Here is a 17,500-nt window from a genome sequence, read left to right on the forward strand (position 1 = left end):
AATTTACGTGATTTGGCTCTTCTTGTTGATTTCATTTTTTTTATTTCTTCTCAGGGTAACAAACACATTTACACCCATTATTGGTGTGCAGAAAGCAGAAACTTGAATATCGTGCGCTAGGGTTAATACGGTAGTTCACGTTGACCAAAACAGACAAGAAAACGCGTTTTGGAAAAAAAACAGATTTTGCTGAAAAACAGTAAGTAATTTGGTCTGGGATTTTTACACAGGTCGTGTGAGAAAAAGACAGACACGGCAGATTCGGACGGGATTAAAATCACAAAGTACGTCTGTGAAACTGAAATTTCTCTAACGACCCCCTGTAAAACTAATCCCATCCGAATAGTGCTTTTCCTGTCGTCGTTGTGATTGCCATCATGCTCTAGCAAATCCACAACTCAAAATGTTTTAGGGCCACACACACACACACACACACACACACACACTCACACACACACACATTCACTGCAAGTCTCCAGTCTCTACTACGGAGTCATCAGTAGGCATTCCTACAGTACTACTGGTTGCCATGGTGATAACTTTAAGCAGTGAGTTTCACAGCTAAGTTTCCAGACAACCTATCAGTTTTCTTGCCGCTTCTCATTTGACACAGATCATGTCCTCATCTGCCTCGTCACATCGTCTGGAAGTCACCGCAACGAGTCACGCCATATTTGCATGAAGTTTACCTTGGTCGTGTCGCCGGACACGCCCACATCCCATCGCCATGGCTCACTGACGCTTGTGTTGCCTAAAAGCAGCAGTTGTTGCTGAAAATGTCCAGTTGCTCTGTCGTTGCGAGTCTCTGTATGTGTGAACCTAGATTTAGAAATAAACTGTTGATTCTTGTCTCTTGAACGTTTAAATATGATGTAAATTCTCACTGACATCCAGGTCGATGAAAAGTTTTTTTTTTTTTGTTTAATGAATTTAAAGTGATTGTTATTGTATTTTTCTTCCCCTCAGCTCCAGAGAAACATTCTGGCGTCGAACCCACGTGTAACCCGATTCCACATCAACTGGGAGGGCTGTTCTGAGAAGATGGAGGACTCTGAGAACGTGGACCCGTCTCCGAACGTGATGCTGCCTCCGTCGTGTCTTCCGGGGAAAGCTCCTCCGCTCGGGCTGATGCCGGACAACTCCATGGACTGCTTGTAGATCCTCAGACGCACCTGTTAAGGAGCCGCCTTCCCCTTTAAGATCTTGTACACCCCAGAACCACGGAGCAGACTTGCCGACGAGCACGGACAAACGAAAGGAACGAATTTTTTTTGGTTCTTTTTTTTTTTTTTTCTCCGGATTTGTTTTGATATTTTCAGGAGGTTCATAATCTCTGAAGTCAGATATGGATTGGTAAACGTTAGGAATATTCTACAAGCAGCATTTTTCCAGATTAATTACGTTTAAGCGTGCAGGTGGGATTGTACAATACTGTATATATGTGTTTACTTCTGTTTGTATTCTGGCTCTCCAAATAAATAAATATCTTTTGTTACGTCATGGTTGCACTGACTGTGTTTTTCTTTGACTTTTTTTTTTCTTTTCATCACGCAGCTGTTTTTTCCCCCTTTTCATTCATAAAAAATCCACAGCGTTTGGATCACACACACACACACACACACGGCCGTCACACCATTTTGGGTCCTGTTGCTAGGCGACGAGGTGTGTTGTTGCATCGGCGATGAGAAATCCTCAAAGCGCTGCGGATTTGATTCTGCTTTCATCCGATTCGTCTTTGTTCTGAATTTTTGCATTAATAAGCCTCAGGGTTTGTTTGTGTTTTTATTTTTTTGGGGCCAAACCTTTAATACACCTGTTTTATTTAATCATGTAAATAAAATTGTGTTTGAGTGTCATCATTACAGCATGCTACGGTTTAGAAATGAATCTAACTATTAACTCACCTGTTTTCTAGTAGCTCCTGGTGGTTATAGGTTTGTGGGTGCAGGTGTTTTTGTTTTTTTGTTTGTGTTTTTTCATTTTTATCTGTTAAAATGCTGTAATGTCACTTTTATTCCCAAATCCTGTTGAATCAGCATGAAACCCTCCAGACTTATTATTATTTTGACCTTTTAATTACTTTACATTTGGTGAAAACGTAGCGGACCGGATTTACACATGATGTTCTACCTCAAAATTATACATCTATCTATATTTCTCTCTCTCTCCCTCCCCCCTCTCTTCCTCCCTCTCTCTCCGTCTCTCTTCTTCCCTCTGTCTGTCTGTCTCTCTCTCTCTTCCTCCCTCTCTCTCCCTCTATCTCTCTTCTTCCCTCTGTCTCTCTTTCTCCCCCCTCTCTTCCTCTCTCTCTCTCTCTGTCTCGCTTCTTCCCTCTGTCCCCCTCTCTCTCTCTCCCTCCCTCCCTCTCTCGCTCTCTCTTCCTCCCTCTGTCTCTCTCTCTCCCTCTCTCTCTCCCTCTCTCTTCCTCCCTCTGTCTCTGTCTTTGTCTATCTCTCTCTCTCCCTCTCTCTGTCTTTCTTTTCTTCCCTCTCTCTCTCTCTTCCTCCCTCTGTGTCTCTCTCTTCCTCCCTCTCTCTCTTTCTCTCTTCCTCCCTCTCTCTCTTTCTTTCTCCCTCTCTCTCTCTCTCTCTCTTCTTCCCTTTCTCCCTCTCTCTCTTCCTGTCTCTGTCTCTCTCTCTCTGTTTTTCCCGATCATCAAGTTGATTATAAACTCCGTGCATACGTTGCTACTTAAATGCAGATTGCACACTTCAATGCCACCTTATCAGATTTAATGCGACAAACATTACTCATAATGTTTGTTTCTCAAAATAAACATCTCTTCCATTCTACGTCTCTCAGTCCAACCCAACATCAGGTTGTTTTTTTTGCTTGTTTGTTTGTTTTCATCTCTCTGAACAAAGCAGAGTGTGTTATCAGGGCTGTGACATATTGCATTCTTTAAATAAAGCTCAGCAGCTCAGCTCACGCCTCTCAGACAGGTTTGTTCCTCCTAATGACTGAACGACTTACGGGTTTGATCGTAACTCTCTCTTCCTCTCCTTCCTCTCTCGCTCTCATATCAGATTATTATTTGTTTATTTGTTACTCATTTGTTCGTATTTATCAGATGTTTACTGTTGAAACACAAATCAAGCTTAAGTTTAATAAAGGCTGCATATCACTTGAGCTTATTATTACTAATAATACAGTAATAATTAATTACATCGTTAATAAAATCATTCATAAATTCATTAGTATTGACTTTCTTGTTAATAAGTGTTATGTTGAGTTTTTTTGTACGGTGCAATATAAATAAAACTATCATATTTTACACCTTAAATATTTGTTTATTACATTGTTATTTATTATTGTTGATTTCATTTAAATGAAGAATTCAAGATGGCGTCGCTGTGTCCGGTCGCCGTCCAGGTCGCTCTTCGTTGACCACCTCACACTGACATACTGTAAGCGTCAACCTGTTTGCACATTTGCCTCTTGCTCATTCCTGTGTATCTTAATATTTAAGACTACAGTTTACCTTCATGCACAATATTTTTCATTCTATATTTAATTACACAGTATACATCATTTATATTTTATTCTTATATTTTTATTGTTTACTTTTATTTCACTCTGTGTTGTATTTTTTTTAATAATTGCACTGTCCATGGAGCGGACCTGATTCACATTTCACTGCTAGTTATACATGCTCTATATAATTGTGTATGTGACCAATAAAAATCTTGAATCTTGAATGTGTTGTTGTTGTTGTTGTTGTTGTTGTTGTTGTTGATTTTAATACACTTTAAATATTACAGGAATCTTCTATATAAATTAAGCTTCTTATTATTTATGTGCTGCTGTTGCTACAATAAATATTGCTGTTCATATTATTGTATGTAGTTCAGAGATGATTTTAATACACTGTAAATCTTAGTAAAATTTAACATTACCTCATATGTAAATATTGGTTTTGTTGTTCGTTCAGTTTTGTTTATTATTGCTGAGATTTGTTTACAGACCTCAGGACCTGGGAAATCCCATAATAATAAAAATGTAAACACTGTAAAGCTATTAATTAGTATTAAAAGTATTATTTTGTAAAATGCATTATTACTTTTTTACACTATTGTTGTTTTTGTTCTAAACATTATTATTTATAATGATTATTGCGCTGTATAGCTTTAAGAATGATCATTATTAAAACTGTTGAGTGGCTGTTGATGCTGTTATTATTATTGTTGATGTTATTATTATCATATAATAACATTGGTAGATATTTATGAACTGTGACATCACAGTAATGTCAGTATATGATCACACAAATCAAATTGTGCAAATGCGACTAAGAAGTTTGAGGTGCCACCCCATGTCACCATTTGCCACACTATGCCACCATATGTCACCCTATGCCACCATAAGCCACCCCATGCCAACCTATGCCACCCCATATCACCCAATGCCACCATATGCCACCCCATGCCATCCCGCGTCTAAGAAGCATGCCTGCATCACTCGACCTGTGTGTGTGTGTGTGTGTCTGTGGGTGTGTGTGTGTGTGTGTCTGTGTGTGTGTGAGTCTTGCACAGCACAGTGTTAATATTCTAGACGCAGGCTGTCCGAGTGCCGCAAATTCTGACCAACTTTCTAAAAATAGCACGTGTTGACGTCACGCAGCCAATCACGTGTTAGCGTCGCGGGAGGGGCTCGAGCCGTTCACTAAAAACCTCTGTGATTGTCATCTGCCATCGTGGATTACAAAATGTCTGTCTGTCTGTCTGTCTGTCTGTTTTGTTAGACGGGGATGTGCTCTAAAAAGCGCCCAAACGAAACTCTGATGTTAATCCTAAATAAAAACACTAAAACACAATAACTGACGGCTATTTATCAGATCGTGTGTGAGAAGGCGGGATACAAACTACAGACAGACATCAGTTGACGAATCAGGGCGACTCCTGCTCATGACGGTCAGTCGGAACGTCCAATCAGAGCCAGGGATTTGTCCAACGCAACGGTCGTGTCGATCAATCGCGCGCGTCCGGAGGCGGGCTCTATCGGAGCAGGAGTTCCCTCAGGCTGTGGGAAGGAGGATTAACGTTAATGGTGGTCTCTTACTGTCGAATAATGAGAGCAAGTAACGCGTAGCTCCGAGCCGTAATCGATGCCGAATGTAGCTGGACAAAGTTCAGCTGAAGATTTGTAAGGAGAACTGACGGATCTTTGGCTAAAAAAAAAATAAATATCAATATCTCAGGTGTGTGTGTGTGTGTGTGTGAGTGAGTGACTGACTGTGTGTGTGAGTGAGTGACTGTGTGTGTGTGTGTGTGTGTGTGAGAGTGAGTGAGTGTGTGTGTGTGTGTCGCGGAATAAGCCTCGGTTCAGAGAGGATCTGAGAGGAAAAGGACAGAAAAGAGGAAGACTGTAATGAAGCGTCCTCAACGGATTGGACTGTAACCGAGGGACACTGGAGACACCGCACGCGCTGTTTGTAGCCTGTTTTGCTTTGCTGGCTAGCGCTTGTTCGCTAGCTAGCTAGCTGACAACCACAGGCTAACTAGCATAACTGACTAGCATAACTAATTGACTGAGTGGGTAACTAACTAACGAACTTACTGATTGACCGATTGAGTGTTTTATTTACGCTGAATGAGCGGGTCTCTGCGTTATGGTTATAAATAGCTAGCTGAGACAAGCTAGTGCGCGCGCTGGAAATCAGGAATCGACTCGTATGTTGATTCGGAATCAGAGATCTGAGGTGTGAGAAGAGCCGAACTGAGGGATCTCCGTCCTTCCTTTCCTTCCTTCCTTCCTTCCTGACCCCCGGCCTGCAGTCATGGGCAACGCGCCCACCGCCAAGAACAAGGGCAGCGAGATGGAGAGCGGTGAGTACCACAAGTACCACAAGTACCACAAGTACCTGGTGTACAACTGCTCACTTCAGTCCATGGACTCTGTCCTACACTGTATACTACTGTACTAAATAGTGTGTTAGGTTACAGTACACTGATTAGTCAAAATACATGGTCTCTGTACCGTACTGTATACTACTGTACTAAATAGTGTGTTAGGTTACAGTACACTGATTAGTCAAAATACATGGACTCTGTCCTACACTGTATACTACTGTACTAAATAGTGTGTTAGGTTACAGTGCTGTGTCTCACACCACCGTATTACACTCAAAATATTTCACACTTTATCCTACTATACTAAATAGTGTATTAACTAAACACATTAGATCTATCTGTAAATGCACTAAGATGTACTAAGAAGCATGCCAAAATAGCGTGTTATCACTGTTCCGGTCCAATCTACACGCTGCTGTACCAAATAGTCTGTCAAAACTGACTAGTCTTCTTCCCAGACTGCATATTACTGGATAAACAGTGTGTAAGTGACTTATTGTGTGTGCCAAAAAACCCCCTGTACTTTATTTGTTGTTTAAAGCTAAATCCCAAATGGAACCTACTGTACTAAAGTGTGCAAGAACAGAACAGTAGGTTTAAAATGCAGGCTAGATCCTAAACCATACAGAAGCAAATAAGAGCTAAACACTGAGGTCTACGCATCTTGTACTGAAAACAACTGAACTAAATAGCGTGATAAGATACATGGTTTACGTCCCTGTTTACAGTACTAGCGAGCGTCTCACACGGGAACTCACTTAAATCTGCGACGATTAGAAAATCTTGTCTTCGACGTGTTCGTTTTGTTTCCCGCGTGCGCGACCTTGTTCAGATTCTCGCTCTTATCTTTGTGTTTAGTGTTGTGAAGGAAGTCGGTCTAATAAGAATGGCCTTATGTACTAATTTAAGCTTTTATGACCCTCTGGGAACGGGGCTTGAGATAAGCCTGAGGTGTCTCATTCTTTTCTCTCGGACTTCAGTGTAAGAGTTTGTTCTTAGATTTTTTTTTCCCTTCTGTGAAGTCAGGAGTAAAGTTCGCGAGGGCTGGGCGATGTATTGATATCACTTTGTTTAATATCATGATGATTTGTGGAGAACTCGCTGATATTTCAGTTCCAAGAATCCTTTTTGAACTTCATTTTGTTTATTGTTCATTCATGTTTTCGCTTTTATAATTTCTTAGTGACTTCCTGTGTACACGAAGCATAACAAATACGTTGGACTGCAATCAGATGATGTGAAGAAGACGGTAAAACAAGTGTTGCTTTTTTTTTTCTTTGATCACCTTTCATTTAATGTCTACATTGACAAATGATTTAAGGGTGACTAAAGGCAATACGGTAAAATTGTGTAATTTGATTTAACATTCCGCAATGTAGTGTAAAATAAACTAAAATTGCCGAGTCTGAGCTGTTTTGGACGAGTCCCTTTGAGGCATGGACGCTGATATGATGCTCACTTCAGATTGTTTTGGAATTTTACTGCTGCAAAATTGTACAAAAGTTTTATGACGACGTACAGGGTTTCCCGCAGAAAATTTGTAAGTTAAGGCGGTAGGGTTCGGGCGGGGCTAGGGACGAGTGGGCGGGGCTAGGGGCGGGACGGCGCTTCTTTGTGAGATAGACCACAGACTCTGTACTACATTATTTATTTAACACTAAATATAAAATTTAAATAACATATAATAATAAATAAGAGAGTGCAAAACAACATTCAAAATTTTGAGGGCACACGTTTTATCAACTGGCTAGTTATCCTCCAGGACCGTATATGTTCTGCCCTCTAGAGGCAGGTTTTCTCTATGCTGTGTAACTCGCTATACAAAAGTATATACACCCTATACTAAGGCTGGGCGATATGGCTGAAAAGTGTATCACGATATCAGTGTTTCATATCGGTCGATATCGATAATTATTGATATTTTTTATGACCCATTTAAAATAAGCACCAGGTGAAAAATATATTACACTTAAACATTTTTATTTTAAACTTAACCTTCCTCTGATCGTAATCCCCTCGGTTATTAAGACAGAAATGTCAACAACCAGGAAAACTCAAATAATTATAATGTAAACATGAGTCTAAAGTCACAATTAGGGTTGCAAAGGGGTGGAAAGTTTCCGGTAAATGTCCGGAAACTTTCCACAGGAACTTAATCTGGGGAATTTTGGGAATATTCCAAATTGGAAACTTTACGGGAATTTATGGGAATTTACGGGAATTTATGGGAATTATTTGGAAATATAAGGAAATGTATATAAACTATATCATACACAAACATACATAAACATTTTGATTGGTCATAAGCAGACATACATGCAAGGTAATGCAAATTTTAAAAATGACGTCTTGACTGATTTAATTGTAAGTAGAACTTTAATTGATTATTTCATTAAGTAACACAAAAGCATAATAAACATTATTATGCTTGTAATAAACATAATAATCTTAATCATTGTAATAAACTTATTTCCCTATGATTGCTGTAACATGAAAGCACCCCCCACCCTCGCACTTCTAAAAAAAAAGTCCCAATCAAAATGTAAAAGGAAGCATTTGTTCTCAAGCTTATTAGGTCTCTGCTTCTGTGGTAGTCAAGGCCTGGAAAATGGAGGTGAACCCCCCGTTTAAGTGATATATGGAGGATGTTTTTTTAATTTCGGGGGGGAGTGAGTGTGTGTGTGGGGAGGGTCATCAAATAATCTGTGCATGTGGTAACACTCCTAATTTACTGCTTATTAAGAGTTAATAAGGTAGTTATTAAGTTTAGGTATTGGGTACAATTAAGAATGTAGAATAAGGTCATGCAGAATAAGGCATTAATATGTGCTTAATAAGTACTAATAAATAGCCAATATTCTATTAATATTCATGATAATAAGCAACAAGTTAAATGACCCTAAAATAAAGTGTTACTGTGCATGTTATGGAAGAATGTAAGTACCTGCAGGGGGTTTGGCCTCAATGGCCCTCCAGTAAGCAGTGTGCTGTGTGCAAGTGACCGAGGAACGCAGGGTACAGATTCGACTTAAATTGCATTAAATCTTGTTGTTTTAAACAAAATTGTGCTGCAAGATTTTTTTTTTAACTACATTTAAGTTCCTTGTTATAGGCAACTCTGAATTTTTTTTTTTTAAATTCCCAGTTTATTCCCATATATTCCCGTTAATTCCTGTATATTCCCTTTAATTCCCATGGAAAGTTTCCAGCCTTGAAAATTCCCGGAATTTTGCAACCATAGTCACAATGAACACTTAACAATTATCTCTTAACATTTAAGGTGCAAAATGCTTAATAAAGTGTAATAAAATAGGGCAAAGTGTTAAATATAAACAGGGACGACGGTCTTGCATAATTTGCAGACGACGTTGGTCAAACTACAGTCTGACTTATAATATCCAAAAAGCTGCCATACTGGCGAGCCGACGTTTCCTCTTTTATTTACAATTTCCTCGCTCGCTGCCGCTCATTTTCTGCTTATCAGTCGCCGGTTACTGAAGAGGAATCCAGCAGACCAGAACGAGACAACGATATGGCACAACCAAACGTGATACTGTTACATGAGTTGCTAGGTTACCAGAGAGCGAGCGCCTTTGTTAATGCAACCAAACGTCCTTCGCAACCTCTGTTTTCTTCCGACGAAGAACAAAAAATATCGAACATTTTATCGAGCACTTTTTTTATTGATATCGATCACGTGTCTATCGCGATACACATCGTTATTGTTTTATCGCCCAGCCCTACCCTATACTATATAGGCATATAGGGCAGTGGTAGCTCAGTGTTTAAAGCCTGGAATGTATGTATGTATAAATGAGATGAATGTAAGTCGTTCTGGATGAGGACGTCTGCCAAAAATGCCCTAAATGTACTATGTGCGTTATTTGCACCTCTTGATACAAGTGCTTGTCACAGGGGTGTGGTCATGTGAGTGCTTGATCGTTATTAGTGCTCATGACTATTGTAGGTTACATAACTTGCAATTCCAGCCTTAAAAAATGTTGTCTATATTTAGTTGTCCTTTGTTTTGTTTTGGGCACGAGACGATAGAAACGAACGAGTTTTTCCTGCTTCCTCAAGCGTCTTTATTCTAATTCGAAACGCTATATAAAATCTCTTTTCCTGCACAATATGACATGATCTTTGTCTACGTGTCAATATAGACGGGCTGTACTGTTTTGTCGAAAGTAAAATAATTAAAATCTCTCTGGTACTAAGACTCTGGTAATAATTTCATTGGCTCTTGACTCGCATGCAAAACCAATGCAGTCTGAATTTCTTGGTATCATTTTCTTTAACCTTGCATCAGGCAGTACTGCCGCTTTTGATTGGTTTAAATCCGACCGCCTGTAGAGTTACGAAATACAACATTCGTTTTGATTTCTGTTCTCTTTTTTTTTTTTTAAGCATTTTTAAAACCGCAGCGTTCATCAGGAAGAAAGTTGCCGGTCCATGTCAGTCAGGGAAAAAGAAGTGGGGAAACATTCGGACAGTCACAGTGAACTTCCTGAGAAAGATTCTCTGACCTCGAAGGTCGACTTGTAGAGAAGAGCCTGATGTATGTTTATGAAGGGGGTTGAAGTGGAGAAAGCTTGAAATATAAACAGAAGCTTGTAGGGCTGAGATCTCAGAGGAACCGGAGACCGGTCTGGGATGGGTGTGGGCTGTGTGTGTTTGTGTGTTTTACTGGAGAAGCTGTGGAGGCGGAGTCATATGATGCAGCTAGCATGAATTTCTTCAGGCTCTAGTGTGACACTGTAGAGTCTTTTGAACATCATGTGATGCCCAATGTTAAGAACAAGACCACTTTGTGTGGGCTCCTGCACACGGCTTTAGGCGCCGATACCTTCTCGTCTTGTTCTCGTCTGCTTCTCCCTTATTTATAAATCACTGCATGCTGATTATCTTTGACCATTCAAATCGATAACACTGTGGCCAGCGATGACGTGTTCGATAGACCGTGGCCTACGCCGTGCACTTGCACCGGCGGAAAGAAAAATTAATTTGATATTCCTTTTTTTTGTTGTCTGGTATCTGATATTCTTCTTCCACCCAAAGTCAAGATTTTTGTCAAGCAGTTCCTAGCTGGAGAGCCCCGGCTGCGAGGTGGGACAGATATGTGCGAAATGAGTCTTGGCTGCCCTGCTGCTGCTCGAACTTAGGTGTGAAGTGCAGATTTCTATTGCCATGTGACTGAATGTCATTTGAATAAGGCTGATAGATTTGCTTTGAGAAAGCCAAGAGCTTTTTTCTTTTCAGGTCTAGGGACACTAATGTAGAGGAGAGGGATAAGGATTGTGACCCCTGGACAGGTTGTGAAAGAAGAATAGGGAGGGTTCTGGACTTCCTGGACATGGCATGCTTTACGGCTTTATCGTTGCCATCTCTCTCGGCCCTCCCTGATCCCTAGAGACAGGTGCAGGAATGCGATCAGAGCCACTGTCTAAAAAGGGCCATTTCTCACCGGAGGTGCACATGGAAAAGGACGGCATGGCTGCTCTGACTACGTACCAGGCAGAAGAGAAACAAGGTCGAGGTTCAGCTCTACTGGCCTAACGCAAGTTGGAAGACAAGAGCATCGAGGCAAGGAGCTTTGAAGGTGGAGTTGTGCAGGAAGGGAAACTGATCGGTAGTCCGATACGCCATCTCATTACCGTTACTTTTTGGATGTGAAGCTTCTCTTCTGTCAACTTTCGGACACTCCATGCTAAGCCGTAAGCAAACTCTGGGATGTCGGTGCTGCAAAGATTAGCAGGCAGACTCTTCCACCATGCCGGTCCCTGCCTCGGAGACGTGGACGCTGGCGAGGGAAGTCGACACCGGTCCCAGGACGACCCGGAGGCCTTCGTCTCTAGTGAGTGGCTCGGTTCAGAGAGCATGCTTGCAGACGTGGAACCAGATGTGGGACAGAAGCGACTCGTGATTGGGTGGGACGGTGGGAGGAGGAGCCGAACAAGAGGTTAGGGGGGTTTTTGGAGGGGGTGTGTAAGATAAACATCAAATCATGCTGTTTTTTGGTTCGTCTCGATCGGCAATCTAGCAGCTTAGATTAAAAGAGTGCTGGTGGAAAGCTTCTGTAAGCTGAAGCGTTGTTGAGAGGATTAGATGATTTTAATACACTTTGCAGTCGAAGCTCAGTGGACTGAGGTGGCTCTGCCAACACACACACACACACACACACACACACACAAAGCCCTTTTTATTCACCGTTTAATGTTTGCTCTGTTGCCTGGTGTCGGCTGTTTCACATAAGAGTTCCAGCGAGGCCGTGTGTCTGTCTCTCATGGAGATCTGTTCTGTCAGTGTGTCTTGCTTTTCTCTTTTCCTCCCTCCCTCTATTCATCCATCAGTCCATTAGCAGCCTAGAGAATTTTGGTCCAAACTGACTTTTTATTTTGTCTTCAATCAGAAAGATCACTTGAAGCTTGATTTACCAAAGGCAAAGGTCCTTCAGCTCTGATCTCATTCTTTTTACGACTTCCCCAAAAATTACGACGGTGGCACGTTTTTGTAACCCACAACTGCCTTTTGTTTGCAGACCTCCAGCCTGTGATTTGACATGCTGTCAAGGTGGAGCACTTACAGCGTCTATAAATATATCTGTGGGTTACAGTCCATGTTTGCTTGCGCAACAGCGTCTGTTTTGTCATATGTCCTCGATCGGCATCCCGGACTCCACTTCGGTGGGGTCGAATTACTTAAAGGCGTAGTTCAGTAAAGGTGCAGATTCCCACCTCCGTCTAACGTTGTTCATCTCTCTCAAGAAAGCCTTTAAGGTTGAACATTTTCTGTTGTAATTTTGCACCAGAGCTTCGAGGTTAACCGTATTGCTTTGTGCTACAATTCCACCTTCAGACTTTGTGCGGCTTGGCCAAGGGTTTATAGATTACAGCAAGTCTGACGGTGTTCTAAACCACATCAGCAAGTCACTGTAGAATTAGATGGGGTTTGAAGCAGATATTTATGGTGGATGTTCAGGTTTGATCATGCGATTATTGTTGTTGTATTGTAATGTTGTTATTCTGACTAAAACAGCAGAGGTTTCTTTTCTAGTTCCTACTAGATATACTCCAGGTAACCAAGTGGGAGATGTGAAGGGGACGTAACTTCTCCTGATCGCTCACAGTCGCTTTAATCCCGTAGAATCGGTCCACATAAAAGCAGATGCCTGGGAAGCTACTTGATTTTCTAATCGGTGAGATCCCTAATGAAGCACTCCTGATCCCTTAAACCCCAACGTTCTTACGAGAGCTGTCTATCAGGTGACTTTATCAAGGACTCTGGTTGTCTCTGTGCTGTTTTTTATGGAAACAAAAAAGGAGAAGAAGGATGGTGATACTCTGACAGTAAGGATCGTCTGTCCTGCAAGGTATAAAGCAGAGGTATAAAGGAAACGACGTTCATGAGTCGCGTCACGCCTTCTTTTTATTTTCGCTCAACCGGAAAAACGGGTGTGACGTGTGATACCAAATCGCTGCTTATCTATCCATCGGTCACTTAATTTTCAGATGCGAGATGTCTTGAAAGATATATTTTTTGTTTTATTCATAGTGATTATCTAAATGTTGCATCTATTCAAACAAGCCACAGTTAAATGAAGAACGTGCTTCAGATTTGTTTGTCTTTCTCGTATTACTGCAACACCACCGCACTTAGCGTATGAGGTCCGGGGATAAAATCGAGCTTTTTTTTTCATACGTTTTTACCTCCGCTAGATCCTCAACAAGAACGCGAGACTCCGACCGAACACGAACACGGATGTGTGCCGTAACATCGATCCTAAACGGATTTACAAACGTGACATAATCCATGCAAGCTCAGCTACATGGTTATGTAGATGTGATGCACTGTTTAATGCTACGATAGTCCATTTGGGGTCGTTTGTACCACCGATACCGATTAAATGTCAGTTAGCAAACGTTAGCCGAGCTCAGCGCAATTGGTGTTACGTCTTTTTTATTTTCTCGACGTAAAACGAAGTCCGACACTTTCCGAGAGAAGTTGTAGCTGGACCTTCGAGACGACTGGAGATGTCAGAAATGAGGCAGAGGATGAGCTAGGGGTTGATGATTTAGCGCCGAGAGGATCCTATAAGAGGATCACTGTATCGCTCTGAGGTTCTTTTTCGTTTCTCTATGCTCGCTCGCTGTCTTTGTCCTGCAAATGAGCACCGCTCTTTATTTCCTTTATGCGAGTGTGTGTGTGTGTGTGTGTGTGTGAATGAGAGCGGATTGGCTCTGTCGCTCGATGGTCTTTTCCACCGACTGTTCCATGTTCCATCCTAAAAGAGAAGAAAAAAAAAGCAAGTCATCACCGTGATAAAAACTCGACTTGCTGGAGCTGTTAAAATAAAATAGCAGCAACGTGAAAGGTGGCAGGTGTTTTAATTGTAAATGTGAATAAAATTAAACTGTTCCTCTTTCCTAAAGTTAATAAAACAAAAAAAAAAAAACGCACAACTTTAGCGAAACACCACGGAAGATGAAACTTAAAGCTTACGTCGGGCCTCGATCCAGAACTTTTACAATTAAAATTAGACCTTTTTGTTTTTATTTATTCACTTTTTAAACGCTTGTCTGCTGTATAGAGCTACGTGAACGGGTGGTTACTATAGAAATGATAACGCTTAGACCCAAGAACCTTGTGGTCAGAGATGCTGTTATAGAAAACGGAGCAACACCTTCTGACCAATCGGGGAAGAGAAGCCGGTGGTAATTGGCGCAATCCGATTTGACCCTTTTGGTTGGCGTCATGGCGAAACTCGCTAGCCCGGAGGTGCACCGATTGATCCGTGTGATTGATTGTGAACGACAATAAGTGGAGGACGAGGAGTGTGTGACTATTCTCTCTCTCTCTCTCTCTCTCTCTCTCTCTCTCTCTCTCTCACACTCTCTTTTTTTTTTTTTTTTTTTACAGCCATTTACATTTTGACTGTACAGCCACTCGCACATCCTCACTTCCTCTCGGCTCGTGGAATGATGTTTGTTTCCCATCTTGTTGGAAATAATCCGATGCCTAACCTCGGTGCCGGGGCGCCGATGCGATCGATACAGTCGTGTGTGTTAATGTGTGCGAGAGACAGTGTTGTGTGTTCAGAATAAATATTGATACAAATGGAGCACGGGTCCAATTGATCTGCCTTGGGTGGAGTGTGTGTAGTACTGAGAGAGAGAGAGAGGGACAGAAAGAGAGAGAGAGAGAGAGAGAGAGAGAGAGGGGGACAGAAAGAGAGAGAGAGAGAGAGAGAGAGCTCTGTGGCTCGGACCAGACGTCCATGTCGGGGCCACACAGCTGCTCTTATGAGGAAGACGAGTTCTCATGTGTGACCGCAAGAGCTCCAGGAGGCACGGAGGGAAGACCGAGTCGTCTCGAGCCTCCGAGGCAGCAGAGGCAGGGACCGAGAGTGCGGCGGTGCTGGGTGAAGGTGAGGAAGTAGAGTTTCCATGTTCCCAGTGGAATGTGTGGAATGTAAAGGCTCTCATTCTCAGATCAGGAAATGGAAGATAACTACAACAGAACGTGGACATGGTTTTTATAGCTGATCTAATTTTACTCCACACTGTGGCTACAAAGTCCTGAGAGTTTAAACAGAAATAAATCACCACAAGTGACATGAACGTATCAGTAGGTTTGGGGTTTAAATAGTTAATACAATCTCTTTATTTATTCCTCTTTCTCTCTTTTTTCTTTCTCCTTCCTTTTTTGTCTTTTTCTTTCTTTCTTTCTTTCTTTTTTCTTTTGTTTTTTCTTTTTTCTTTTCTCTTTCTCTCTCTCTTTTTCTTTCTTTCTTTATTCCTTTCTCTTTTTTCTTTCTTTCTTTCTTTCTTTTTCTTTTTCTTTCTTTCTCTTCCTTTGCTTTCTTTCTCTCTTTTTTTCGTTTTCTCTCTTTTTTCCTTTTCTTTCTCCTTCCTTTTTTGTCTTTTTCTTTCTTTCTTTCTTTCTTTCTTTCTTTCTTTCTTTCTTTCTTTCTTTCTTTCTTTCTTTCTTTTCTGTTTTTTATTTTTTCTATTCTCTTTCAATCTCTCTCTCTTTCTTTTCTCTTTCTCTTTTTCTTTCTTTCTTTATTCCTTTCTCTCTTTCTTTCTTTCTTTCTTTCTTTCTCTTCGTTTGCTTTCTTTTTCTCTCTTTTTTCTTTCTTTTTCCTTCCTTTTTTGTCTTTCTTTCTTTCTTTCTTTCTTTCTTTCTTTCTTTCTTTCTTTTTTCTTTTGTTTTTTATTTTTTCTATTCTCTTTCAATCTCTGTCTTTTCTCTTTCTCTCTCTTTTTCGTTCTTTATTTATTCCTTTTTCTTTCTTTCTTTCTTTCTTTCTCTCTCTTCGTTTGCTTTCTTTTTCTCTCTCTTTTTTCTTTCTTTTTCCTTCCTTTTTTGTCTTTCTTTCTTTTTTCTTTTGTTTTTTTATTTTTTCTATTCTCTTTCAATCTCTCTCTGTCTTTTCTATTTCTCTCTCTTTTTCTTTCTTTCTTTCTTTCTTTCTTTCTTTCTTTCTTTCTTTCTTTCTTTCTTTCTCTTTGATTTCTTTCTTTCCTGTTTTTTCTTTTCTCTCTTCTTTTTCTTTCTTTCTTTCTGTCTTTTGTTCTTTCTTTTTTCCTTCTTTTTTTTTCTATTCTTCCTTTAAAATATTGTAAATATACCCATTTCCTGCACATTTTCTACAGCTGTCCCGCTCCTGATATTTATTATGAAACCCGTACAGTGTCAGAGAGCCGAGAGCTCGGATCTTAACGTCTCTCTTCACCGTTCGCTGTTTTTCCGTCACGTCATGCGAGTAAACCTTCACTGTTACTAATCACTGATATATAAAGTAAAGGAATAACACTGACACTCGGGGTTTAAGGGGTTCGGTTACGGCTTATGAACAGATTTAAAGCAACAGATTTGAAACTGATTCCAGTCTTTAGAGTTTTCACTCTTTTATTAGAGTCATTTATTAGATACTTCTGCAGATCTACAACGTTTTGTTCTGTTTCTGATGTTTTGCCTGTAGTTTGTGTATTTTGTCTTGACAAAGTATCGTGCTATGATTTTCCTCATCGTCTGCTGTGATGTCGTCACACCGACAAGTTGCAAAAACACAGGACAGGAATCGGACCGACAGCGAGAGATTTCACAAGGGGGATTTTTTTTGTTCCTGTTTTTTCCTCCTTACATTCGCACATTTTAGCGACTTTATCTACATCTACAGTATCTACATTTATTTATTTATTTACTTATTTATTTTTATTTTTTTTTGGTAAACTGCTTTATGAGTCGTTCTGTGATGATCTGCTTTGTTTCTTCTGCTCATTGTGCCGCTTAGTTGGGGGAAAAAAATCACTTCTTGTAAGTGGTTGTAGTGGAAATACTCCAGACTCTGGTCCAATTTTTTCCAGATTGTTATACGTGTGGTGGTTAGTGCAAAAATATTGGCACATTGGCACGACTTTCCTTGTGTGTTGAGTGAACTTTGGTCTCTGGCTGCTGCCCTCCCTCCCTCCTTCCTCCCTCCCTCCCTCCTTCCTCACTTATCTGAATCGAGTAGCCTTGTATAGAACCGTGTGTGTGAGTGAAAGAGAGATAGAGAGAGACAAGCAGTTGAGATGGGGGAAGAGGCGTAGTCCCGGGTGCACCAAACTGCAGAGGAAGTTATTGCTGTAGTGTGTGAATGGTAGATA

General features: G+C 40.8%; 2 protein-coding genes across 3 annotated transcripts in view; both read left to right on the top strand.

Annotated features, from left to right (window-relative positions):
• Positions 1 to 1,500, top strand: part of asf1ba (anti-silencing function 1Ba histone chaperone) — a 7,646-nt gene extending 6,146 nt beyond the window's left edge. The window contains exon 4 of the mRNA XM_060857252.1: positions 967 to 1,500. Coding sequence (XP_060713235.1) covers positions 967 to 1,158 — 192 coding nt within the window. The 3' untranslated portion in view covers positions 1,159 to 1,500. The remainder of the gene's footprint in view (positions 1 to 966) is intronic.
• A 3,486-nt stretch (positions 1,501 to 4,986) lies between these two features.
• The window catches only part of prkacaa (protein kinase, cAMP-dependent, catalytic, alpha, genome duplicate a), a 28,348-nt gene continuing 15,834 nt past the window's right edge, over positions 4,987 to 17,500 (top strand). Inside the window, exon 1 of one of the 2 annotated variants that reach the window (XM_060857231.1) lies at positions 4,987 to 5,825. In XM_060857231.1, coding sequence (XP_060713214.1) covers positions 5,777 to 5,825 — 49 coding nt within the window. In that variant the 5' untranslated portion in view covers positions 4,987 to 5,776. Of the gene's footprint in view, positions 5,826 to 15,125; positions 15,274 to 17,500 lie in introns of those variants that run through there. The other variant, XM_060857230.1, reaches the window with a different exon arrangement.

Source organism: Tachysurus vachellii, chromosome 21 (assembly GCF_030014155.1).
Source record: "Tachysurus vachellii isolate PV-2020 chromosome 21, HZAU_Pvac_v1, whole genome shotgun sequence".
In the NCBI taxonomy this organism is placed as follows: Eukaryota; Metazoa; Chordata; class Actinopteri; order Siluriformes; family Bagridae; genus Tachysurus; species Tachysurus vachellii.